Source organism: Gopherus evgoodei, chromosome 1, assembly GCF_007399415.2.
Source record: "Gopherus evgoodei ecotype Sinaloan lineage chromosome 1, rGopEvg1_v1.p, whole genome shotgun sequence".
NCBI classification, from domain to species: Eukaryota; Metazoa; Chordata; order Testudines; family Testudinidae; genus Gopherus; species Gopherus evgoodei.
In genome coordinates, this window is record NC_044322.1 from 159222224 (window position 1) to 159249655 (window position 27432).

Genomic DNA, 27432 nt, shown 5'->3' on the forward strand with positions numbered 1-27432 from the left:
CTTGTTCTGAGCTGGGTGACAGTTTTGAGCTGTTTACAAAAAAACATAGGAAGCCACCTCATTCTCTTTTCACTTGTGACACAAGTCGGGGTTTGATCCTGAAAATTAAACCACAAATTCCATATGGCCCATATTGAAAAATGTTCTTCTCCCTAATCTGTATATTCTGTACACCTGTTTGTATCCAAAAGAGGTTTGCACTTTCCCTTCACTGTTACAAGGGGTAATTCTCTGGGATCACTGAATTTCTGGCCGAATGAAACTTGCCCCAAGACATGCAAATTTGTGTGTCCCTCAATAGGCACATATTGTTCCTGTCTCTGTTACCTTATGATTCTCAGTGGCTGCTTTCTGTTTTCCAATGGAAACAAGACACTAGCTTTTAGCAATAGTGCCTTGTTACACTGAGGAGACTTTCTGCTTGCTCCTGGTACAAAATGGTAGAGATCTGACTTCTAAGTGGGATCAGGGCAAACACCTTCCATTTAGTGAAATAAAATCTGCGTAGAATGAGCTGTGCCTTTCCCCTGCAATGTCTCACACCTTGACCAAGTAGGATGAGTTGCTGAGGGGTAGGAGCAACAAGGCAGTTTGCAGAAGGGAACTTGCCAAAGGACAGGGTGGAAAAAAAGACATTTCAATGACTACAGCCTGTATCTGTATGGCCGGCATGACAGTTTTGTGAGGTAATAGTCCTAACATAACACTTTGATTTAATGGCTATGTTTGAAAAAACAGTGTAACAGTAGCCAAATCTGAAATCCCTTTCTCCAGATTATTGGTGTCGATCCCCAGGGCTCCATTCTTGCTGAACCTGAAGAACTGAATAAGACTGACAAGACGACATATGAGGTGGAGGGGATTGGATATGATTTTGTCCCTACAGTGCTGGACAGATCAGTAAGTCAAGCTCCTCAATTAACCACTCCTTGCCTTCTGCTCTCGGGGGGGGGGGGGGAGAAATTGGAAATAGCATGGCAGCTACTGTGAGGCACACAGAGTGTTTCTTTGAGATTAGAGGGGTTAGGAAGCACAATGAAATCCTCTTCCCACTGTATCCCCGCAGGTAAAGCAGCTTCAGGTGAACGTCTGAGCTGGACACATTTCTCTTGCTCTTTCATAATACTGTGTGAAAACATGCTGGGCAGATAGCTTTTCCCCAGAACAATCCCTTTAAATAAAGCCAAAAAAAACCCAGCCCACAACTTGGTCTCTAGTCCAGTGACATCAGGTGCGAGGTAGGACTCACTTTCCTGGTGAGTCAGCTGGGAAGGGAAGAGAATGACCAGATCTTCTAGCTTTTCCCACAGTCACCTTATTTAAAAGGCAGAGTACTAGATAATGTTTTCACCTCTCTTAGCCAAAAGGCTACTAGTATAGGGAACACCACTAATACCACAGTAGTGTTAATTAGACCAAAAAAAAGCAGTTGCGGGATGTGAACGCAATTGTAAGTCTATAATTTGAAACATCTGAACAGCATTTCCTGAAAAGGGGATACGATCAGCTATGTCTTTTGTCTCCTTTCCCCTGCACTCTTTTAGGTGGTGGACAAGTGGTTCAAGAGCAATGATGAGGAGTCTTTTGCTTTGGCACGCATGTTAATCAGAGAGGAAGGATTATTGTGCGGTAAGAGTTGGTACTAATCCTCCAAAGTTTCCTGTGAATTAGATGCAGTATTATGTAAGTCACTTAACCTGTCAAAGGGAAACTTTGTCAGCTTTGGGATTAGAGCTCCAGAGTTCTCTTCTCCAGCCCTGAGCTTGACCCATCTTTCTCTGATCTTATCCTCCTGTTTTACAAGTGGCTTCCACGTGCAGTGGTCTTGACTGTGTGATCTGGGTGTTGGCAGGTGGAAGCTCTGGCAGTGCAATGTCCATTGCTGTGAAGGCTGCCAAGGATTTGACAGAAGGTCAGCGCTGTGTTGTCATCTTGCCCGACTCTGTCAGGAACTACATGTAAGAAATTGCCCTGTTGTCTTTCTGCTTCATTCCTGCTGCTTTCACGGAGTGTGAGGCATTCATACAGAGTTTAGCCAAGCTTTTCCCAGCGTCTAGTGGTTTTTGGTTCCCAGCTTGAGGCCTCCGGCAGGAGCCTGGTTTACAGAAGGTGGGAACTCAGCAAAAATAAGGCCTCTTTAAGGTATCTCAGGTTTGGGCATCCGGAAGTCACTGGTCACTTTGGAAAAGTTCGAGTCCTGAGTTTCTTTAACCATTTTAATTGAGATCTCTTCTGGGACTTCTCAAGGAATGGTTGTCCCCTACTGTCTGCCTTATGCTATGAATTGAAGAGAATACTATTGTAGTAACAGCTTATGGGGCGGGGAGGGAGTGATACAGTGTTACACTTGCTCTAAGTCCTGTGACTAAATTCACCTGACCCCACACTTAAAATATAGCTTTACTCTGCGACACTGTTGAGTTCCCCATTTTGCAGCTTGGGAACACAAAGCTGTAAATGTATTTAATTTAATACCTTCCAGCACTTCTCCATTACAAACGGTCTCATTATATGGTTGTGGCATTTCCTTTCTTCTTTTTACAAATATTCTACCCACATATCTCTTTGCCATAAAGACTGGCTGACTGCGTGCTATTATGTGTTTGTAATTATACCGCTATCTATGCTGGGGATACAATAGGGGATGTAACTATATGCCATTGTATGTACTACCAACACAAGTGTAACCTGCGGGGGAGCTCATGACCTCTTTGCTTTCTTGATGGTTTCCAGGTCGAAGTTTTTGAATGACAAATGGATGACCCAGAAAGGGTTCATGAAAGAAGAAGATGACATGATTAACAAACCTTGGTAAGGCAGTCATGGTCATTTGAGTTTTGTGAGCCTCTTGCAATGGGGTGGGCTTGCAATGTTTCCTTGTCTGTTTGAACTGATCCTCTGTACATTTGGTGAGATGGTGAAGCCTACTTAATTCAGTAGAAATCTTTCGAGTTATTCACTTTGAGAAAGGTTTGATACTTTAGCCTCGGTGACACCTGCAATTCTTAAGTGAATGAAAACTCTTTAAACTCTCCCCCCAGCCCAGTTATTCGTGGTGATTTAATGTCTCATTGATGTTTATGGTGTCATCTACTATTAATTAGGCACGGTGACATGCATATATGCTTTTTGGGCACAGGGAACTGTCTTGTTCTTTATTCGTGCAGCGCCTAGCACAATGGGGCCCTGGTCCATGACTAGCACTCCTAGGCACTGCAGTAACATAAATAATAATCCTTTGTCAAGTACGGTGTAATGGACATTCTTCTTCGAGTGATTGCTCATATCCATTCCAGTTAGGTGTACGCGCCGCGCGTGCACATTCGTCGGAAAACTTTTACCCTAGCAACTCAGTGGGCCGGCAGGTCGCCCCCTAGAGTGGCGCCACCATGGCGCTCCATATATACTCCTGCCGGCCCACCCGCTCCTCAGTTCCTTCTTACCGCCCGTGTCGGTCGTTGGAACAGTGGAGCGCGGCTTAGCTGACCTCCACTTCCCTAGCTACTCGTTTTCTCGTATATAATTATGCAGTTATAACCCTTTTATATATATATTTGTATGGTTATACGTGTTTTCCTTGCTAACATGGTTAGTTTAGTTAGCGGGGTTCAGGAAGTAGCCCCTTCCATGAGCCCAGTGCCGGAGCCATGCATGGCTCACCGGGTTTTAAAAGGGGCCCGGCCTGCCAGAAGCCGCGGCCGAAGAGAGATCTACATGACTCCTGTTTGAAGTGCCTCAGGGAATCACACTTGACAGATAAGTGCCCCATTTGCAAGGCTTTTAAGCCGAGAACAAAAAGGTGCGGGACTTTCACTTACCCCTCCACCTTGGGCGCCGAGCGATGTTCAAGCGGCGGGCAGAAGCGCCTCCTCGGCACCGGACCCCGCCGTTACTACCAAGGCCTTTCGGCACCGACCGTCGCCGGCACCGATGTCGACTCGGCACCGCTCCCTTCTTCCGAGGTCGAGAGAGCCTACGATTCCTGCTGGTGCCTGGCGGCTCCCCGGCACGCGCCGTGGTTGAGCCCCCTGCTCCCGCTGCTTCCGTGCCACCTGCATCGCAGCCAGAGAGCTCGCCTAAGTTGCGTTACCCGGCACCGACGCCTGCAGAGGCACCGATGACTTCGGCTCCGTCGATTCCAGTCCCCCAGGACCACGGAATCCGGTGCCTGGCAGCTCCCCAGCTCGCGCCGTGGTAGAGCTTACTGCTCCTGCTGCTTCTGTGCCAACTGCACCACAGCTAGAGAGCTCGTCTAAGATGGCTCGCCCGGCACCGACGACGTCGGCACCGTCGATCCCGGTCCCACGAGGGCCGTAGAATCCGGTGCCTGACGGCTCCCCGGCGCGCGCCGTGGTTGAGCTACTGCTCCTGCTGCTTCCGTGCCAGCGGCACCGCAGCCAGAGAGCTCGTCTAAGTCGGATCGCCCGGCGCCGACACCTGCTACGGCACCGATGACGTCGTCACCGTCGATCCCGGTCCCACAAGGGCCGTAGAATCCGGTGCCTGACGGCTCCCCGGCACGCGCCGTGGTTGAGCGTATTGCTCCTGCTGCTTCCGTGCCAGCGGCACCGCAGCCAGAGGGCTCGCCTAAGTCGGATCGCCCGGCACCGGCACCTGCTGCGGCACCGATGACGTCGGCACCGTCGATCCCGGTCCCACAAGGGCCGTAGAATCCGGTGCCTGACGGCTCCCCGGCACGCGCCGTGGTTGAGCTACTGCTCCTGCTGCTTCCGTGCCAACGGCACCGCAGCCAGAGAGCTCGTCTACGTCGGATCGCCCGGCACCGACACCTGCTGCGGCACCGATGACGTCGGCACCGTCGATCCCGGTCCCGCAAGGGCCGTAGAATCCGGTGCCTGACGGCTCCCCGGCACGCGCCGTGGTTGAGCTCCTGCTCCGGCTGCTTCCATGCCAACGGCACCGCAGCCAGAGGGCTAGTCTAAGTCGGATTGCCCGGCACCGACGCCTCTGAGGCACCGACAACATCGGCACCGTCGATTCCAGTCCCACAAGGGCTATCGAATCCGGTGCCCGACGGCTCCCCGGCACGCGCCGTGGTTGAGCGTATTACTCCCGCTGCTTCAGTGCTGACTGCACCGCAGCCAGACAGCTTATCTAACTCGGTTCGCCCGGCACCGACACCTACCGAAGCTCTGATGACCTCGGTACCGTGGATCCCGGTCCCACGAGGGCCGTCGAATCCGGTGCCTGACAGCTCCCCAGTACGCACTGTGGTTGAGCCTGCTGTTCCCTTCACGCCGGAGATGTTACCAACGGCGAGGGCTCTCAGTGCCATGACAGAGTCAGTGCTGCCTGTCCCGGGCACCGCCGGTACGGGTAATACAGTCTCTTCAGGGGACTGTCCCCTGTCAGCACAGCAGAGCGGCACCATTCATGATCACGGTCCCGCAGACACTCCAAGTCCTGTCGGCACGCCGGACACCACTGGCAGTCCCGGTGCTGTTTTCCTCGGTACTGGTCACACTCGCTGCACCGGTCGGTATCCCGTTCGCCGACCCGCTATCGGCACCGTTCCGACCTCTGGCACCGGGGCAGGTACCTTGACTCCTGTAGCCCTTCTCCGAGCCTCGAGATCTCGGTCGACCTCCCGACACCGTTTCTGGTTGCGGGTCTGGATCTCGTTCCAGGTACCGATACGCCTCCCGATGCCGGTCCCCGGTGCCGAGTTGGGCAAGGTCCGAGTGAGTCAGAGACTCTGCCTGTGCCTTCTTTTAGTACCTCCATGGCCGTCCGGACACGCATCCGTGTCATCCCATATGCGCAGATTTTATGCTCAGGACCACGATCCTGATATGATGGCCAACGGGCGCCAGCCCCGAAGCAGAAAGAGGCTTGGCGAATGAACAGGCTTGGCCGCCAGGTGTACTCTGCAGGGGCCCTGCAGCTCGGGGTAGCAAAGCAACAAGCCTTGCTTAGCTGCGATAATTATAGCACCTGAGTGAAGGAGTTTCTCCCTCAAAACTTCCACCTGGAGTTCGCTGCCGTCTTGCAGGACGGGGGGAAAGAAGGTTCCCAGAGCGTCCCTCCAGGCCTCGTTGGACGCAGCAGACTCTGCGGCCGGCACTCTGGCCTTGAGTGTCGCCGTGAGGTGCATTTCATGGCTTCAGGTTTTAAACCTCCGGCCGGAGCTGCGGTATGCCATTCAGGATTTACCCTTTGTTGGTAAAGGCATCTTCGCGGCAGAGACAGCCCCAGACTGCGAAGTCTGGTGGGCAATAGGGTCCTAATGCGTCTCAGCATGTATACGCCAGCGACAAAACGCAGGCCTTTCTGGCCCCAGCCGCCATACTCTGTGCCTAGCCAGAGGCAGAACTCTGGCAAACGGCAGGGCCAAGGTGGTCGCAGACGAACGTCAGGACCCCTAAAGAGCCAAAGTCAAGGTCCCTCGCAATTACCACTGGGACCAAAGACGGACCTTCCAAGGTTCACCTGAGGGCGGTGTACCAGTCGCAGGACGGGATCCCGATCCCGCTTTCTCCTGGCATGGCCCCAGTTACTTTCAGATCGCTGGGTCCTGCGCACGATGGAGCATAGGTACCACCTTGAATTTGCTCCAGCCCTGTCCCACTTCAGCGGACGAAAGGGGTAAGGGGTTGTACCCCCGTTATGCCCTAGTCCCCCACTCGAACACAGGTCTCAGACCTTCTTGGTCCTGCACGGACTCAACCGGGTTAGGATAAGGTTGGAGTTCTGCGTGGTATCCCTGGGAATCATTATTCCATCCTTGCCTCCTGGGGGCTACTGTGCCGCCCTGGATATGAAGCACGCGTACTTTCGCAATGCCATCTTCCCTCCGCACGGGAGATGCCTCCGCTCTATAGCCGACTGTCAATACTCCCGGTTTACGGCCATAGTCGCCGCCTACCGTCGCTGATGTCGGATATGCGTTTTTCCGTATCTGGACGATTCGCTTATCCACGGAGACTCTGAGACACAAACCACTCAGCGCGTGGGCATCGCCACGGTCTTATTCACAGGTCAAGGCCTGCTGTTTATTATAGAGCAATCCACTCTGGTCCCCACGCAGAGGTTGGGCTCCCTAGGGGCTATCCTGGTCTCCTACCTAGCTGGAGCCTGCTTATCGCAACTGAGATTTTAGGCGATGGCAACAATCATCTGAGGTCTGAAGGCTTTCCCAACGACCTCAGCTCGTTCTTGTCTCAGTCTCCTGGGTCCATGGTTGCCCGCAAGTTTGTAACCAAACACGCCAAGCTCCGCCTCCGTCCTCTCCAAGTCCGGCTCACTGCCCCTGACGGCGGACGCCTCATCTCTCTGCTCGAGTGTTCATAGTCACCTCTGAGCTTAAGGCCTTTGGTCTTCTAGGGAGCTGGCATTCCTCCTCAATGCCCCAAAAATTGAGAGTAGTCCGCTTGGCATGCCAGGGGTTCCAGCGGCAGCTGCGAGGCCGTTGTATCTCGGTGTTTACAGCCAACACAACGACCAGGTGCTTCATAAGTATTCAGGGGGGACATAGTCCCCCCCCCCCTTTTTTGTCAGGAGGCCATCCATTTCCGGGTCTTTGGCATGGCCCACTCGATGGAGCTGGCGACGTCCTTTCTCCCAGGCGTTTGGAACGTCCTAACTCTTTGCCTCAGCAGGTCTTTCCTGCCTTACGAGTGATCACTCTGCCCCATGTGAGGCGTCCCGCTTTCCGGAAGTGGAGATGTTTCCTCACACAGACCTGTTCGCTCACCGCGAGAGCAGGAAATGCCAGGTGTTCTGCTCCTTCCAAGATCTCTCCTCGGAATCGATCTTGGACGCATTCCTGATGCCGTGGAAAGGCCAACTGCATTATGCCTTCCCACTGTTCCCACTGGTTCATTAGGTCCTGCTCAAACTCCGCAGGGGCAGAGCGTGCATCATCATGATCACTCCAGAATGGTCCAGGCAGCGCTGACATACCACGTTACTCGGCCTGTCAGCCCAGACCTCATCACTCAGGGCAACGACAGGCTTCGTCACTCGGACCTGCAGCCTCTTCGCCTCACGGTGGCTGCTGTGTACCTGAGTCGGGGTGACAGGCAGCCTTCCACCTGGTCGACGTACCGGGCCAGGTGGAAGCGTTTCTTTTACAGCTGCAATACGCTCGATCTTGCTCCTGCTGAGGTCTCGATCCCCTCTGTTTGGCCTGCCTCTGGCCTTCAGCGGCAGGACCTGGCGGTATCAGCGCTGAGGATACACTCGGCAGCCATCTCTACCTTCCAGCAGGCTGAGATGGACGTTCAGTGTTCTCACGCTCTATGGGTTCGAGGTCCCTCAAGGGCTTGGAGCGCTTGCACCCTCGGGTGCGCCGCCCAGCCCCGACCTGGGACCTTAACCTAGTCTTGGCCAGACGGGTCTCTGAGATCAGAGCTCTTACGGGGGTTCCGCCGTACACTAGGTTTCACAATGACAAGGTGCAGTTATGACCGCACCCGGCTTTCCTCCCTAAGGTGGTTTTGGCTTTTCATGTTACCTACAGTTCAACGCAATGGGCACAACCGTTGCACTCCTTGGACATCTGTGGAGTGCTCGCATTATATTGTGCTGACAGAACCATTTCCTAAGGTGCCCCAGCTCTATCCCGGTAGCGGGCCAAAGGGAGGGCTTGCTTGTTCTCCTCTCAGAGGATCTCATCTGGGGTGATGGCGGACATCCCCACTTGTTATGATTTGGCTCATATTTCCCCAAGCCACATCAACGTGCATTCTACCAGGGCTCAGGCTTCATCTGCCGCCTTGCTGGCTCGTGTTTCTACCCACGAGATCTGTCGCGAAGCTCCATTGGTCCTCGGTCCATACCTTTGCTTCGCAGTATGCCCTGGTTCAGCAGTCAAGAGAGGCTGTAGCCTCTGGCTCAGCAGTTTTATTCTGCCACATTTCACTCCGACCCCACCGCCTTTGTAAGGCTTGGGATTCACCTAACTGGAATGGATATGAGCAATCACTCGAAGAAGAAAAGACGGTTACTCACCTTTGTAACTGTTGTTCTTCGAGATGTGTTGCTCATATCCATTCCACACCCGCCCTCCTTCCCCACTGTCGGAGTAGCCGGCAAGAAGGAACTGAGGAGCGGGTGGGCCGGCAGGAGTATATATGGAGCGCCATGGTGGCGCCACTCTAGGGGGCGACCTGCCGGCCCACTGAGTTGCTAGGGTAAAAGTTTTCCGACGAATGTGCACGCGCGGCGCGTACACCTAACTGGAATGGATATGAGCAACACATCTCAAAGAACAACAGTTACAAAGGTGAGTAACCGTCTTTTGTCAACTTGACATCTAGTCAGTATCAAAACAGTTAAAAGAAGTTTGGGGGTACTTAACTGCCCTCAGGCCCTTGCTAGTCTTCATGGTTTTACAGTCCCTCTTTCCATCTTTAAACAAATCCCTGCCTGTCTCTCCTGTTGCTGCTGGAAGACCCACACACAAACAGGAGGAGAAAAGTTTGCTAACAGTCTGTACAAAGAACACCGATCAGACCCAGAGTGAGCAAATTGGAAAAATACCTTCTAATGTCTTTATTGATATTGTGGTAATGCTCTGAAGCAGGGCCGGCTTTATGAACTGTGGGGCCCAATTGGAATACCTGGGGCTTCAGTGGCTCTTTGGCGATGGGGGGTCCGCTCTGGGTCTTCCATGGCACCGAAGGACCCCCCGCTGCTGAAATGCCATCAAAGACCTGGAGTGGACCAGGTGAGTTAAAAAAAAAAAAAATGTAAAAAGGTGCCTAAGGCGCAGGGCCCGATTCTGGGGAATCGGGGGAATTGGCCTAAAGCCAGCCCTGCCCAGAAGCTCCAGGTAGGATTTGGACTCTGCTGTACTACATGCTGTGCTAACAGAATAAGAGAGACACTCTGCTCCAAAGAGCTTAGTTTTTTACAATTGTTTAGATGGTCAGCAGTTTGGGGCAGGGACTGACTGTCTCTTATTCTGTGTATGTACAGTGCCGTGTACAGTAGGGCTCTGACCTTGGCTGGGGCCTCTTGACATGACGCATGACAAATAATGGATATTTAGTTTTGAGCCAAGATGCAAACTGTGGTTGTACCAGGCAGTTGGATGCAATGGAAGCTGAGGGTAATGCTGATAGGAGCACATGACTCCACAGACTATCTAAGTGTCTCACTAAATGGCTTCAAGTCCATTAAAATGTTCTTTTCCCTTTTTTGTAAATGACCAACTGGAGGTATCGGTAATTTCTGCTGGCCATCTGCCATTCAAAGATAGGAATCAAATAAAATGGAAAAGGGACACAGTTGTAATTATTTCGCTTCTTGAGTTCTGAAGACCCAAGTGAGCCTTTCTGCTGGTTGTGAGGGGAAATTCTGCAAGGTATTTTAGGGTATTTCAGAATGATCAGATGAGTTGTTGTAAAACCTATGTGTTTTGTCTACAGGTGGTGGCACCTCAAAGTTCAGGAATTAAGTCTCTCTGCTCCCCTGACAGTGCTTCCAGGTGTCACCTGTGAAAAGACCATTGAAATCCTCCGAGAGAAGGGATTTGACCAGGCACCAGTGGTTGATGAATGTGGGTATGTTCAGATATCAATATCTTCCTCCCTTCCCTCCCCTTCCAAAACAAACCTATAAGTCAAGTTTCTATTTCTTATAGACTCATAGATTCTAGGACTGGAAGGGACCTCGAGAGGTCATAGAGTCCAGTCCCCTGCCCTCATGGCAGTACCAAATACTGTCTAGACCATCCCTGATAGACATTTATCTAACCTACTCTTAAATATCTCCAGAGATGGAGATTCCACAACCTCCCTAGGCAATTTATTCCAGTGTTTAACTACCCTGACAGTTAGGAACTTTTTCCTAATGTCCAACCTAAATCTCCCTTGCTGCAGTTTAAGCCCATTGCTTCTTGTTCTATCATCAGAGGCTAAGGTGAATAAGTTTTCTCCCTCCTCCTGATGACACCCTTTTAGATACCTGAAAACTGCTATCATGTCCCCTCTCAGTCTTCTGTTTTCCAAACTAAATAAACTCAATTCTTTAAGCCTTCCTTCATAGGTCATGTTCTCAAGACCTTTAATCATTCTTGTTGCTCTTCTCTGGACCCTCTCCAATTTCTCCACATCTTTCTTGAAATGCGGTGCCCAGAACTTGACACAATACTCCAGTTGAGGCCTAACCACCGCAGAGTAGAGCTGAAGAATGACTTCTCTTGTCTTGTTTACAACACACCTGTTAATGCATCCCAGAATCACGTTTGCTTTTTTTTGCAACAGTATCACACTATTGACTCATATTTAGCTTGTGGTCCGCTATGACCTCTAGACCTCTTTCTGCCATACTACTTCCTAGACAGTCTCTTCCCATTCTGTATGTGTGAAACTGATTGTTCCTTCCTAAGTGGAGCACTTTGCATTTGTCTTTATTGAACTTCATCCAGTTTACCTCAGACCATTTCTCCAATTTGTCCAGATCATTTTGAATTTTGACCCTGTCCTCCAAAGCAGTTGCAATCCCTCCCAGTTTGGTATCGTCTGCAAACTTAATAAGCGTACTTTCTATGCCAACATCTAAGTCTTTGATGAAGATATTGAACAGAGCTGGTCCCAAAACAGACCCCTGCGGAACCCCACTTGTTATACCTTTCCAGCAGGATTGGGGGCCATTAATAACTACTCTCCGAGTACGGTTATCCAGCCAGTTATGCACCCACCTTATAGTAGCCCCATCTAAATGGTATTTGCCTAGTTTATCGATAAGGATATCATGTGAGACCGTATCAAATGCCTTACTGAAGTCTAGGTATACCACATCCACCGCTTCTCCCTTATCCACAAAGCTCGTTATCCTATCAAAGAAAGCTGTCAGATTGGTTTGACGCCATTTGTTCTTTACAAAGCCATGCTGGCTATTCCCTGTCACCTTACCACCTTCCAAGTGTTTGTAGATGACTTCTTTAATTACTTGCTCCATTATCTTCCCTGGCACAGAAGTTAAACTAACTGGTCTGTAGTTTCCTGGGTTGTTTTTTTATTTCCCTTTTTATAGATGGGCACTATATTTGCCCCCTTCCAGTCTTCTGGAATCTTCCCCGTCTCCCATGATTTCCCAAAGATAATAGCTAGAGGCTCAGATACCTCCTCTATTAACTCCTTGAGTATTCTAGGATGCATTTCATCAGGCCCTGGTGACTTGCAGGCATCTAACTTTTTTCTAAGTGATTTTAACTTGCTCTTTTTTTATTTTATCTTTTAAACCTACCCCCTTCCCATAAGCATTCACTATGTTAGACATTCCTTCAGACTTCTCAGTGAAGACCGAAACAAAGAAGTCGTTAAACATCTTTGCCATTTCCAAGTTTCCTGTTACTGTTTCTCCCTCTTCACTGAGCAGTGGGCCTACCCTGTCCTGGGTCTTCCTCTTGCTTCTAATGTATTGATAAAAAGTCTTCTTGTTTCCCTTTATTCCCATAGCTAGTTTGAGCTCATTTTGTGCCTTTGCCTTTCTAATCTTGCCGCTGCATTCCTGTGTTATTTGCCTATATTCATCCTTTGTAATCTGACATAGTTTCCATTTTTTATATGACTCCTTTTTATTCTGTAGGTCATGCAAGATCTCATGGTTAAGCCAAGATGGTCTTTTGCCACATTTTCTATCTTTCCTACCCATTGGAATAGCTTGCTTTTGGGCCCTTAATAGTGTCCCTTTGAAAAACTGCCAACTTTCCTCAGCTGTTTTTCCCCTCAGTCTTGATTCCCATGAGACCTTACCTATCAGCTCTCTAAGCTTACCAAAATCCGCCTTCCTGAAATCCATTGTCTCTATTCTGCTGTACTCCATTCTACCCTTCCTTAGAATTGCAAACTCTGTGATTTCATGATCACTTTCACCCAAGCTTCCTTCTACTTTCAAATTCTCAACGAGTTCCTCCCTATTAGTTAAAATCAAGTCTAGAACAGCTTCCCCCTAGTAGCTTTCTCAACCTTCTGAAATAAAAAGTTGCCTGCAATGCAGTCCAGGAACTTATTGAATAGTCTGTGCCCCGCGGTGTTATTTTCCCAACATATATCTGGATAGTTGAAGTCTCCCATCACCACCAAATCTTGGGCTTTGGATGATTTTGTTGATTGTTTAAAAAAAGCCTCATCCACCTCTTCTACCTGATTAGGTGACCTGTAGTAGACGCCTAGCACGACATCACCCTTGTTTTTTACCCCTTTTATCCTAACCCAGAGAATCTCATCACTTCCGTCTCCTGTGTCCATCTCCACCTCAGTCCAAGTGTGTACATTTTTAATATATAAGGCAACACCACCTCCATTTTTCCCCTGTCTATCCTTCCTGAGCAAACTATACCCATCCACACCAACATTCCAGTCATGTGTATTATCCCACCAAGTTTCAGTGATGCCAACAATGTCATAGTTGTATTTATTTATTAGCATTTCCAGTTCTTCCTGCTTATTACCCATACTTCTCGCATTTGTATATAAGCATCTAAGATACTGGTTTGATCTTGCCTCCCAGTTTTGCCCTGACCCTCCTTTCTCTCTGCCATTATAGCCCACGTTTCCTCTTGTTTCCGACCCTTCTCCCAGGTCTTCATGTTCCCCACTTACCTGTGGGCTTTGCTGACCTGTCCCTGTCGAACCTAGTTTAAAGCCCTCCTCACTAGGTTAGCCAGTCTGTGTGCAAATAGGGTCTTTCCCCTCCTCGAAAGGAGAATGCTATCTCTGCCTAGCAGTCCTTCCTCAAATAGCATCCCATGGTCGAGGAAGCCAAAGCCCTCCTGGCGACACCATCTTCGCAGCCAGGCATTCATCTCCATGATGCATCTATTGTTTACACACAGTAAATGAGAAGTGTGCCTTCTGTCACTTCATTCTCCAGGATCTCCTGCAGGGTCAGCAAGAGTTCAGAAATGTCATATTACATACCACACAGCTTTCAGATTTAAAATGCTGTCCTGTCAGGACTACTCCGCTCTTGGTTTAGTAGGTCTCTAGCTACCAGGACCTTCTATTTGAAATGTCTGTCTACAATGAAGAAGTCCCCCATTTTTGTCTGGGGGATCTTTGTGAACTCCTGGTAAGGAATAGATCAAAGTGAAACTTCTCATTTAATAAAACTGAGGGTGAACCATCACCTCTGCAGGGTTGGGTGTTCTCCCCAGATTCTTCGTGGCATTTCGCTGCAATGGAAGCTGGAAAGTGGTCACTAACCTGGGCCTAAAGATATGTTTTAAATCTCAAACCTTGTAGCCATGTCCAGCATCTTCTTTCCTTCAGCCTCCATTGGTGAGCGTGCCGAATGGCAGAAAGCTGAATACTGATCTTTAGTGGGCTAGTGACCTTAGCCTTGTATCAGGTTTCCTATGGAGGCCAGCAGAGACTATTTAGATCTGCAAGTTCATTTAAACCACACGCAGTCGTGGTCAGACAACTGAGTGATTGGATAGACAGGGAAAACCACTAGTTCATCAAAATCTTCTATTACTAGGTAGCAGCAAAGAATCCTGTGGCACCTTATAGACTAACAGACGTTTTGGAGCATGAGCTTTCGTGGGTGAATACCCACTTCCTCAGATGCTCATGCTCCAAAACGTCTGTTAGTCTATAAGGTGCCACAGGATTCTTTGCTGCTTTTACAGATCCAGACTAACACGGCTATCCTACTATTACTAGGTAGGAGCTCTGAGTCCTTGCCACAGTGTCCATCAGCCTTGTCATTTGAAATCCCTCTGAATTTAGCATGTGCCAGCACACTCCATAGTTAAGTTCATTTTGGCTCTGGGAGTTGAGCACAGCCAGGTAGAAGGGAGGTCAGTAAAATGGCTAATTATAGCAAAACTAGGGAAAACTCTCATTTTAAATGTGATCCAGCCAGGACATTCCCATCCAAACCCAAGGCTTTCCCAGAAAACTACCATGTCTGATCACCCAAGTTTTGAGTCTCCTTGCAGAGCAGTTACCCCCCAAGCTAGTTATCTCCACAGCAGAGAGCTTCCCAGCCCAGGTCGACAGGCTTGGTCTTGTGTTACCACGCTACAAATAGCTGTGTAGACGCTGGAGCTTAGGCTCTGAAGCCCACCCTCTTCCCTAAACCACAGAGCTCAAGCTGCAGCATCTACACAGCTATTTTTTACTGCAGAAGCATAAGCCTGAGTCTGTCGACCTGGACTCGGAGCGGGCTGCCACTCACTGCGTAGACACACGCTTGGTGGCTCTGTCTGCAGTGACAGTGCAGAGATGAGGGAGAGGTGCACTGTCCACCTCCCCCCAGTGAGGGGGATAGGGGTTTCGGAACCCAGGCTGTAGCCCCAGCAGGAACATCTGCGCTGCTGTTCCTAGCCCCGCAAGCCTGAGTCGATTGATCCAGGCTCTGAGCCTCAGAGCTGTTGGTTTTTCTTTGCTGTATAGACATACCCTCAGAATCTGAGATCACCACCTCTGAAAATGGTGATCTACACCATTAAACTGACTTTTGGGCATCCCTCTGAGGAAAACCTGCTGAGAGTGCAGTTCACTTGTCTCTAGAAAACCCGGAGTGTCTGACATTGTTTGACCATACCTCCTCTTTCCAGTGTGATTCTGGGAATGGTTACCCTTGGGAACATGCTTTCATCATTACTTGCTGGGAAAGTTCAGCCATCAGATCATGTCAGCAAAGTAATCTACAAGCAATTCAGACAGGTAAACCTGCTCTCTGTTTACTTCTTTACTTTTCAATTATTATTGTAGGTGTCCGAGCATTACAGTGGCATAGGCTGGAGTAAGGTTTGAAGTGAGGCCATACACAAACTTCTCTTTGAGAGTGTGCCACTATGCATGCAGACCTGGGCTTGGATCTCATTTCAGTCTCTAAACTCAGCCTGGGGTCGTTGACAGGCTCCCAGACTTGAGTTTGTTTATGGTGCTGCATCAGACCATTGAACGTTTGTGGGTTTGATAGGGACTTTTTTTCTTGTCATTGGGGTTTCTTTTCATGTCCCCCCCGCACACACCTGAATGTAAAACTGAGTGGTGTGAGCCTCCGTGGGATGAAATAATTGAACTTCCAACAGCTCTTTTGTGTAAATTCCAGTGGCAGTTGAAACCAGCAAGTGCTCGCTTTGCAACAAAGACTGGAATTGTCACAAGCTGGTGACTGATTAGTTCTGACTGCCATCAAAGTGCATGAAGCATTATGCCAGGCAAGTCTACCTAGCAGTCAGCCGTGCCATATTTATTATATAGTAAATGGGTATAATGGTACTGAGCTTCTGTGTAAAGCATTTGGAGATCTACTGATGATAAGCACTACAAGAGCTAGGTGATGTTATCATTAACTAGGAAGTTTATAGCACTCAAAATAAATAGTAGGCTATTATGTTTTGGTGAAAGGCCCTCCTTCGTGTGGAAGGATTGTGATATAGCTTTCTTCAGGCTTTAGATTCAATATTACATTTAGTAGTAAATTAAGTCCATAATGGATTTTAATTATTAATATTTAAAATTCTAGGGAGGGAACTGTATTCAGCTGTATCTAATTATTATATTCTCATGTATAATCTACTGGCTGCTTGTTTTATAGCTTGGGAAAAGGAGGAGCCGCTAGCGCTTTATAGACAAAATTAAAGAAAAATATTTTTTTCTCCCTAGACGTCAAATCAAGCATCAGGTGAAACTCTGGTGTGTAACAAAACTGTTTAGTTCCTGTTGTCCCTCACTTTGCTGGTCCCTTTGTTGCTTGTGCCTGTATCTGTAATAGTCAGTTCTTTGTGCCTCTCCTCCCGTTTTCTCCTGAAATACTCTGAGCATCCCTCTTTTCCCCAGCTCCGTCCCCTAGTATCTGCCACTGCTAATGTGCTGGCAAAAATACAGTTCTGTTTTTTAAAAAAATCTGAATTGCTGCTATTATTATTTTGTCTTACTGTAGTACCTAGGAGCCCAAGTTGGGAACCAGAACCCCATTGTGCTAGGTGCTCTATAGACACAGAACAAAAATAGTTTCTGCCCCAAGGTGCTGGCAATCTAAGTATATAAAAGAAAAACAAAAAAATCCTAGATGTTTGCTTTTTTATTTTCAAACTAATTTGGAATCTGTGCCAGTGAAATTGGGAAACATTTAAGAGTCCTCATTGTCCCAAAGATGATGTCAAGTATTGTTTGAAGGAACAGATCTTTGTTAAGGCACGCTTCAAATAAAATGGATATGGTTGGTATGACTGGAAGGTAAAGTGATCCTAGTGAAATAAAGAAACCCTTCTCAAGTATGGCAGTCACAATAATTTTCTTACCAACTGGTCACCGTACATTTGAAGAAGAATTACTCTTTTGATTTAAAATAATGAGATATGCATTTACCCTCTTGAAACCATGAAACATTACAGTCATAAAATAACCTATTCAAAAACAGGTACTGCAGATTACCAAATAGAGAGGATGGGCCATCCTTGTGAGAAAGGCACGAGACTGAGAGTCATGGAATCTGAGTGGTGGTGTTGGGATTAACAGCAGGTCCCAAAGTATGCTGGGCATTATGCAGGTGTATAGGAAAAAACAGCTGCCTTGAGGAGTTACCAAACTAAACAGACCAAAACAGACACAGTGGAGAAAGTGAGAATTGACAGTCAAAGCAGTCATTGTGATTGGCTGTGTGTTGCTAGTTTTTCTGTAGTTTTTTAAAACTCTTTTTTGGAGTAGAAGTAGACTATGGGGAAATATCAGGATCAGATGTTAGCAGGAGCAGTAAAAATGTTATAGGAGGTGGATATACCACTCCACATGAGTGAAGGTGCCAGCGGAGGGAGTATGATGGAGAAAAGAGACCAGAGCAGTAACCAGCTTCCTGCATGACCTTGGGCAAGTTGCTTAGCCTCTCCTGAGCATTAGTTTCCCCATCCGTGAATAATGATCCTTCCTCAGAGGAATGGTGTCCATCTTAAATTCCTGAATGTCTATAAAGTGTTTGGAAAACTTCAAGGTGCTAGTACCCCAGAGTATTAAAATTAATATGAACGGGAAATAGAAAAGAGATACTATACCTCAAATTTCCTTTTTATTTTATTTTGAAAATCAGCCTCTATTCTTGCACCCAAGCTTTTTGCACCAATAATTCTGGGTGCCTAAGGGTTTGTATGTTCTCAGGCTCATTTCTGCTTGCACAAATCTGGCTGCTCCACCTTATTTGATTTGTGTGGCTCATATTCAACATACACAATTTGTTTTAACCTGAGAATCTTTACTGGAACAAGCTCTTATTTTGCTGTAAGCTAATCTTTTCCATAAATAAAACTTTCCTAACTGATATGAAGTAACAATGTGTCTGTAATTATCATGGCTCAGGAGCTGTATCCTGGGGAATAATAACTGGCCTGAGGCATTAGTTGGCATCCTTATGCATTGCCTTGTGTCACTAATACCGACAGGTCATTAATCCGTGAGAAATTTCCCACATTGAGATAGTTGTTGCTATGTCAACTGAGAAGGGGAGAAATAGAATTTTTAGTGGGAGATGCATTTTCTGTTTGTATAGACACTTCATTAGATCTGATTGGGAACTGGAATTTCCATTTGACAGGGAATTCCACAATTTCTAACTTTGTTTTCATTCCAATTCAAAGTGAAACCGAAGTGTTAAAAATTCCCACAGAACAAATATTTTGAAAAGATTTAGTTAGAGGTCAATTCGAACATTTTGTTTTGGATTTTAACTTTAAAATTTTTATATCTTTAATTTAATTTTTTATCACCTTATCACTGACATTTTGCAATATGTCAAAACAAAGTCATTGAGAAATAAAGAAATCAAAATGTTTTGCTTAGATTTTTTTTCCAAATGAAACTTTGTCAAAATTGACATGTTCTCCCTGTCCCACCTTCTATTTAGCTGTGACAGTCTTTGCATGTTTCCCAGACCTGAAGAAGAGTTTTGGTGTAAGCTTGAAAGCTTGTCTCTCTCACCAACAGAATTTGGTCCAATAAAATATATTACCTCACCTACCTTGTCAAATTGGCATTTTCTGATGAAAATGTTCTGATGGGCCATTTTTTCAACCACCTCTGCAGCTCATGTTTAGAAAACAGTACCCTTCCCCGTATGTTAGCTAATCAGATGATATGAAACATGTCTCAACATTCCATTTACCAGTGAACACATCAGCTGCATCTTGCCTCTGTTAGCCAGAGGATAGAGTTTCTGCCAGTTGGTAAGAAAACTTTTGAGCCTGATCCTATGGTAGTTTCATTGACATCAGAAGGAGTTTTGCCTCTGTACTGAATTGGGCCTTATATGCAAAATGCATGCCATCATATCTAACCCTTCCAGTCTTAGGGAGTCTTGAAGGTATATTTTAAAAGGTTATGGTGGGGAATAAACAAAATCAAATTCTGAAAGTTTCCCAGGATTTCCATTATGAATAACAAATACTTTAAATTGAAGCTTGCATTGTAGTTGCAAATCGTACACTCTAGTCGTGGCTTGTCCTAACTTACCTTTACTTTAACAGTCATTGCATGTATATGTATTTGTGACACACATTAGTGTTTGCCAATCTATGTGCAAAGCCAGGGACTAAGAAAAGTAGGTGATTTATATAGATTTAGCTTAAAATGATTGCAGTTAGACTTGAGACTTGTGTTAAACTGCAATGTTTAAAGTCAGTGTGCTGCAGATAAAATATCTGTCATAAAGAAAGGAAAACTCGAACCTGCATGAAGATGGAAGACACACAGTCTGCCTGGAGCCTTACTGAGTCAAGTCCTGGCTTGTGGCACAGTAACTTTCCATGTAGATAATCCCTTAGAGTCATATCCTGCTCTTGATCCACATCCAAAAGTCCCACACTGGTTGCAGAAGAAGAGACTCAAAGATCTGACCAACCTTTTCCAGGTCTTAATTCAGTTATCCTCTCCCATAATAGCTTGGGTGGGGTTTATTGGTCTCCCCATTTTTTTAAATGTAAATGATAGGTGCCCAAATATCTTTGAGGATCCAGACTAACTGCTATTGATTTTCAGTGCGAATTTAGAAGCCTAAATATCTTTGAGGAACTGGGCTGTTGTCAATTCTCTCTCTCTCTCTCTCTCTCTCACACACACACACACACACACACACACACACACACACACACACACACACACACACACACACACACACACACACACACACACAGTACAGTACAGTAAATAAAGACTTTGTACAGTCAGTCTGTCCTGTTTCTCCCACACACACAAACACCCCTTTTAAAAAAACAAACAAACATGGTGTAAGTCTCCTCTAGTTCACAGTATAGGAGCCCAAGCTCCATTTTCCAGTTCTGGCCATATTACTTACAGGAGAGGATTTATATCCCAGTCCAGCACTGAGGTCCTTGAACTTGCCTTGTATAGAGTACAGCCTCTGTCCTTCATCTGTGGTGTAACTTCACAGAAGTGTCCTTATAAAAGGTACAGCTGATACCCCGTATTACTTTTCAGGTGGAAAATCACCCAGCTAATATGCCAGATTTGTCTTCAAATTGATGGGAGCACATAGATGATACCAAAACATGATTGTGCATGGAATGCAATTTTGTACTTTCTTTTAAATACCCAGCAAATGAGATCAGCCTGAAGGGCCAAATTTTTAAACGTATTAGTCACGTAACTCCCATGGGAATTAGGTGGCTAAATACCTTTCAAAAGTCTGGTCTTTAGCGCTTAAATGTTCTGTGTTGCAAAAGAAAAGCCTTATAATCATTTAAGCAGGTTCATTAAATTCTTGATTCTGAGTTCTTTGTTGCTTCTGAGTAGTATGTTAGCTTGAGTTTGGTTTGGGGTTTTTTTGGTTGGCTTTTCTCACTGCTACCCTCCCCAAAACATCCTTTTTCCAAATCAACTTGCCTGATTTCCTACCCCCTCATATCCATTCCCTCTGGGGTTGTACAGGTGAGTATATTCTCATGTTTACATAGCAACAGTCTTTCATTAGACATATGGAACACCGATTTTTATCTTAGTTTTTTTAAAAAAACTATCTCCTATCTTTTATTTTTTTGTGTACGTGTGTCAAAATGAAAATTTCAGGTGCTATTTCCCCTTAATATTTTTTCTTTTTTTCTTTTTGTCCAGCTTTTTTTCCAAAAACCACAGCATTTAACAAACCCCAAGAACTCAGTGGGATGTGGATTCATTAAGTAGTAGTTGTACTGTACAGCACTTGGAACACAAACAATGCTATGCAAGTGCTAATTTATTGTAATTTTAACGGTCTCTAAGATGGTGGGGGGCAGGGGTTGTTGAACTTTTGTTATTACAGGACACTTTGCTTTTAAGTTTGGTAACTCTCTCTCTCTCTCTTTAGATTCATCTGAAAGACAGCTTGGGGAAACTTTCGCATATCCTGGAAATAGACCACTTTGCTCTAGTTGTACATGAACAGATTCAGTGTGAGTATAACATAACACACCTTGTAAAAGGTAGTGTATGGGGGGGTGTATATATAAATAGTACCAAATGACACTGTGAGCTGTTATATTTAAGGCATTAGATATTGTGTGGCAAGAGTTGGTTGAGGCCTCTGGTTTACCCACCTTCCCCATGTAGGTATTCCTGTATAAGACCATTACCAACACTGGACCACGCGAACGATGAAATGATTAGAAACATTCTTTATAGTGAGATTCAAGAAGCTCAGTCTGCTTAGCTTAACAAAGAGTAAGTTAAGGGGTGACTCGATCACAATCTATAAGTATCCACGTGGGGAACGGAAATTAGATAAGAGGGTTCTTCCAGCTAGTAGACAAAGTTTTATAACAAGTTCCAGTAGTTGGAAGTTGAAGCTAGACAAATTCAGACCAGGAAAAAAGTGCACATTTATAACAAACTTACCAAGAGTTGTGGTAGAATTCACATCACTGGAAGTTCTTAAATCAAGAGTGGATGTTTTCCTAGAACATTGCTCTAGTTCAAACAGGAATTAATTCAAGGAAGTCCTGTGGCCTGTGTTATTCAGGAGGTTAGACTACATGATCACAATAGTCCCATCTGGCTTTCTAGTCTAAGAATCTATGAGCATTGTGACAATGCACCATTTTGCATTGAGAAAATGATTGACAACTAGCTTTTTTTGTGGGTGCTTACAGTTGTGTAGAACACATCATAGCATCAGAGTCATTCAAATTTGTTCTCTCCATTGTGCATTACCTTGCATTTTTCTATACAGAATTTCACCTGTTCGTGTGTTACCCATTTGTTTGCTTTGTTAGGTCCCTCTGAAGTGACTCACAAGCCCCTCTAGACTTCACTAACCTAAACAGTTGTCTTTTGCAAATGTTGCCTCTTCACTGCTCACCCCATTTCTAGATCATTCAAATAATACTAAGTACTAAGTCTCCTAGTACAGCACTGTGAGGCACTTACATGGCTAACGTCTTCCATGTTGAAAACGCAACTAGTTCCTGATCCGTGACAGAAATTTTACCTCTCTTCCCATGACTATTTAGCTTCCTTTGCAACCTTCTGAGTAAATTTAGCAAAGATTTTCATTTCAGTAATTCCTGGAGTACTGTCAATAAGAGTGGCAGCTTACCTTCATCTGAATGTATAATCAGTTGGGTAGGTTGGCTTCCTAACCATACCTGCAGGCCTCTGGTATTTTGGAGTCATAGTTGGCTTCTAGTTTTAGAAAGCAGTAGTATAAAAATTGAGTGTGTATTTGGTTTGAGCCGGCAAAGGTAGAAAAAATCTTCTTGTGTTTTTTCTGTAGATCACAGTGACGGCTCCTCCAGTAAGAGACAGATGGTGTTTGGCGTTGTTACAGCCATTGACTTGCTTAACTTTGTGACTGCGCGGGAGCGGGAAAGAAGGGCCACTTAAGTTCAAGGATCACTCTGTTTGCAACATCTTCTGTGGCATTTTGCAGTCTCTAGAAAGAATCGGGTGTCTATGTGTGTGTGTGTCTCTCTCTGTCTCTCTCTCTCTCCGTTAGAATTTTCTATCTCCTGTTTTTTGTTTTTAACATTCTAAAAATAAACACAGTGGGATCATCCTGACTGCTGTGATGTAACAGCACATCTAAACGTTGCAGAGCTTTTCGGGATTGTTAGTTCTCAGCCTCCTGAAATTGGTTGATCTGCATAGAATTCATATAAAAAACAAATGTTAGACCTTACTGATTGTGCTTAAAGTCTAAAACACTGTTAACACGTAACTGAAGGTAATAAACTGAACAGCCACAGCCAAGCCATTGTGTTGGCAGCTGAGGCAAGAACAATCTAGGAAGATTGTCTGTGAGACTGAGTGTTGCTCATTGACATAGAATGAGTCCAAGACACTGGATTTGGTGACAATATGGGTATGCCTTCCCTTGTAAAACATTTGTGTATCTTTTCACAATGAGATCGTTAACTTGAAACAGGGTTGAGGTAAATGCTGGACTCCAGCTACAGGGGTTTACCTCCAGCAGTTGTTTTGAGTCAGAGTTATCACTTGCCTTGTCTTAACTGAAGTATTGCAGTAAGGTAGCTAACACAAGAGAGTCATCTTACTGTAAAAGACACACCTTTTTATTAGCGAAGAGACAGCTTATATCATTTATTTTTACCTGGATGAATAAGCACAGGCATAAACAACAACAAATCAAAATCAGATCAAGCTCTCTAAAGAGCGAATTCTTTCTGGTTATGGTGTGTTTCATGCACAACAAGAAGGCAGCGCATTTCCCTGAAAACTTTTATCTAAGATTGACCTTCTACCTCAAACTGAAGTTCTTTTGCCTACACGTAGGTCATATAATGTAATTCTCTCCAGTCAGGAGCAAGGGGAGGCCCTGTAAGATCCTTTCATTGCAGCCCCCTGGCTCCTCAAGTGCTTCTGAACTCTAGATGTCACTGCAGGGAAGAAACACGAGCTTCTGTGATGTATAACAAAACATAAACACATATAGGACAAAATCCTGCCCTGCATTAGAAATATATAACTGGACTACAGGCAATAGGGCTGCATAGGTATGAGAGGGCAGAATTTGGCCCATAATTAACGAGTGTACTGAACACACTGTGACCAAACTTACCAGTGACCCACTGCAATGGCATTGGATGAGCCAGTCAGAGGGGATGCTGTGCAGTTAGCTACATGTAACTCTGGATTTCTTTTAGCTACAGAGGTTTCTGGAGTCTCATTTGTGTCTGACTTGCATTAGTTTAGTGTGGCCCTTTCTCAAACTGTTCAGTTCACCTAACCATGTACACTGGCTAATAGCAGCTCTCAGCCACTCTGCAGTGGTTTATCTAATAACTCTACAGTGATGGGGGATGGGGGGAATCGATTTCCTATATCTATTATGACTGCTGTGATCCTCCTCTGATAGGTTATTTGCCACAATAAAGCTCTCTGCCAGCACAGAGAGACTGTCTCGGCTTCTCACTCCCTTTAGCTGAAGCAGAAAAATTCCAGTTTAACACAAAAAGCCAGACAAAAACTCCCAAAGAATCTGCAGCTGTCAATCAACTAAAAGAGGATTTTTTCTCACACACACACACACCCACCCACCCACCCACCCATCCCCATCTTCATTTTCATTTTCATTTCCCTCCTTCCTTCAATCTCTGCAGGTGAGCGGGTCTCTTAGCCCCACAAATGCTGTCACATTTGCTTTACAGTTTGAAAATCTGCAGCCCCTCCCTCCCAATTCAGTTTTGAACACACTGTTTTCTGGGGACAGCAGCCTGGCTGGTGTGGAGAGGAGAGAAATGAATGTTGATGGGAGGTGAGAGTTAAGGCTGGCTTTGGAGGTTTCTTTACCTTCTGTATTGTGACAGTCTCTCTATTTTGTTTTGTGGCTTTTTCTCTTTACTCTTAAGTTGATTAAAAATTTTCATCATAACTTTAGGCGGCTCATGTTAACTTTTTAATGCCATGTCCATGGCTACTAAATGCTTCTGCTTTTGGCCTCTAAGCTTGTTCAACCCAGGGTATGATTACCTCAACACCAGGAGTTCCCTCAAGTTACTGTTTTATAACAGAAGTTACACCAAGTGTCTGAAAGACTTAAAAACTCTTCCTGTTGCTTGGAGCCAGTGAGCAGCTGCAAGCCATAGCTTAGATAGCATTAAAGAAATGCTCCCTTCCTCTTGGTCCTGGACTGATTTAAGTAATTCTCTAACTAAATAAATCGATGGAACTGTCACTGTCAGGAACTCGGAGAATGCCAAGAAAGAGGCAGAACAGAGCTAGAAAGAGAAATGTAGACAAAAGTAATTAATACAGTGCAGCAATGAAATAGACACGCTGCCCCCTTCCCCACCAACAATACCAGTGGAAGGGAATCTAATAGACAGTTGCATCTGACAGAATCGTCCCAGTGCTGAAATGACTTGGACAAAAAACCATCAAATGCAGTGGTTTGTTCAAAGCTCTCTGTGTACTCTATGGCAGCAGTTCTCAAACTGGAGGTTGGGATTGCCTAAAAATCTTTCTATTTACTGTGCTGTGAAGACCAAATAAGGCTGGCAGGGAAGTGCGTTTGTGTGTGTTAAACTCAAGTCTTAGTTCTATTCAAGCTTTGGAAATATTTTTACTGGTGTATGTCTGTGCCCTCCATATAATTTAGCTTATTGTAAACAGATGCTGGCCACCTTACTTAAAACTACTTTGCACAGGGATATTTGTTTAAATGTTGCATTGCATTTGTATGTCTTTCTCTTTAAATTTCATCCCTTTTGGTTTACTAGTGACTCTGTAAAAACATTAGCGTTTTCTTATATGAAGGGAATTTTTCAACTAAATCTGTGTAATTCATCTTTGCAAGGTTTCCTTGTAACTTCACCCATGTCAGATAAGGATTTAGAGAGAACTTTAAAGTCCTTCTTTCCACCCATGCCATATCTGTGGCTGACTCCAGAACTCCATGTATGTAGTACAGTTGCAGCCATGTTGGTCCCAGGATATTAGATAGACAAGGTGGTGAGGTAATATCCTGTATGGACTGACTTCTGCTGATGAGAGAGAGAAGCATTTGAGCCACACAGACCTTCATGTAACTTGAAAGCTTCTGGTCCAATAAAAGACACTCTCTCTCTCTCACCTTGTCTCTCTAGAATTCCAGGTAATTCTGTTGCTCCCAATTAACAAACTTAATCTAATTCACACAGTTCATCACTGCATGCTGTCGTAACCTATAGATTGCAATACTGAGCTTCATGCAGCAAGTAATACACGCTGGTTTAAATGACAGTAGCCATTGCAGACTTCATTCAGCTCTTTCTTACTGTTTAATGTCAACGTGTAAGCCACTCTACAGTGATTAAGGGAAGTCTTTTATGTTTTAAAGGGAAAAAATCATTCAATACAATGTGCTGTATTTATTGCACAAAAGTTCAATGTACGTTATAAAGAGTTCAATAAAAGCTACTTGAGTGACTTTAAATGGTTGGGTTTATTTTTAATTTTGCTGTTTGCAGTCCAAATTGAAAGTACCTTTGACTATAGATCTGTTGTGGAAATTTCCATCAGTTACAAGGCACCACCCAATTCCAACTGGTTGGCTGTAACGTTATCTACCGTTTTTCATCTCTCTGGAAGGAGCTGGGCATATGTGAGGATCCTGGCAGGGAGCCATGTTTTATCTGCCCTATGTTTCATAACAGAACATAAAAGGCGAATGCTGAAGTGTTTACTGCAATGTTTACTTACCCACATTGCAAGCCAGTATTGATTACTAATTGGACTGATATTTGCATTCATGAATAAATAGGAACAGTATGGATCAGTTAGCATTGCTGTGAGAACTTGGTGTCTTTTTTGGTTGTACAGTAAACTCACAATGTTAATGGTGCATTAACAAAACTTTAGTTTTTAATTTTCATTCTTTTTTAAAAAATAAGCTGCCAGGAAAGAGGGAAAATGCGATCTGCATTGTTATGAAATTACTTGTTTGTGTGTTTTGCACAGTTACATAGCGTCTCACTTAATTGCTCATCTTAAACCAGAGTAGAAATGGTTTATTTGCCATGCACAAAAGTAAATATTTAATCTCCTAGAAAAAATAAGTTATAATTTGCACGGCAACAGCTCTTCACTGCGAACTAGCTACCTGTGAAGTTTGAAAGCTCAAGTCTTTTAGATCTATGTGTATGAAGATCTTGATTTTTTTTTAAAGCAGAGAAATTATATACGGAATGCCCCCCCAGCCTCCATCAGTAAAGCTGGACAGATTTTTCCTCCAAAACTCCATTTTTGGTATCAATCAGAAGATTAGATTGTGTTCTTTTTTTCCCATTCTTTTTGGAATGTTTCAGCCCAATGGGAGAATTTTGCAGGAAAGGAGTGACTATAGCCCACTTACAATAGAAGTCACAGTGTAACATCTGCTCTAACATTTTGTGACTTAGTGTTTTTTTAAGTTTGTCATTTGAGGTGTTGATCAGTGACCCAGTCTAAAAGTCATTTTTGGACAGGAGGCCCTGGATTGCTCAGTGGATGGGTAATAAAGCAGAAGACCCCCTGCATACCTCCT

At 45.3% G+C, this 27432-nt stretch overlaps 1 protein-coding gene across 6 annotated transcripts in view; it reads left to right on the forward strand.

Moving 5' to 3' along the window:
• The window catches only part of LOC115658255 (cystathionine beta-synthase-like), a 65580-nt gene extending 39243 nt beyond the window's left edge, over nucleotides 1-26337 (forward strand). For 3 of the 6 annotated variants that reach the window (XM_030576833.1, XM_030576848.1, XM_030576840.1), the window contains exons 10-18: nucleotides 775-900; nucleotides 1545-1629; nucleotides 1853-1958; nucleotides 2734-2811; nucleotides 10395-10529; nucleotides 15539-15647; nucleotides 16596-16625; nucleotides 21280-21364; nucleotides 22684-26337. In XM_030576833.1, coding sequence (XP_030432693.1) covers nucleotides 775-900; nucleotides 1545-1629; nucleotides 1853-1958; nucleotides 2734-2811; nucleotides 10395-10529; nucleotides 15539-15647; nucleotides 16596-16625; nucleotides 21280-21364; nucleotides 22684-22793 — 864 coding nt within the window. In that variant the 3' untranslated portion in view covers nucleotides 22794-26337. Of the gene's footprint in view, nucleotides 1-774; nucleotides 901-1544; nucleotides 1630-1852; nucleotides 1959-2733; nucleotides 2812-10394; nucleotides 10530-15538; nucleotides 15648-16527; nucleotides 16626-21279; nucleotides 21365-22683 lie in introns of those variants that run through there. The other 3 variants (XM_030576859.1, XM_030576867.1, XM_030576875.1) reach the window with 3 other exon arrangements.
• The last annotated feature ends 1095 nt before the right edge of the window (nucleotides 26338-27432 follow it).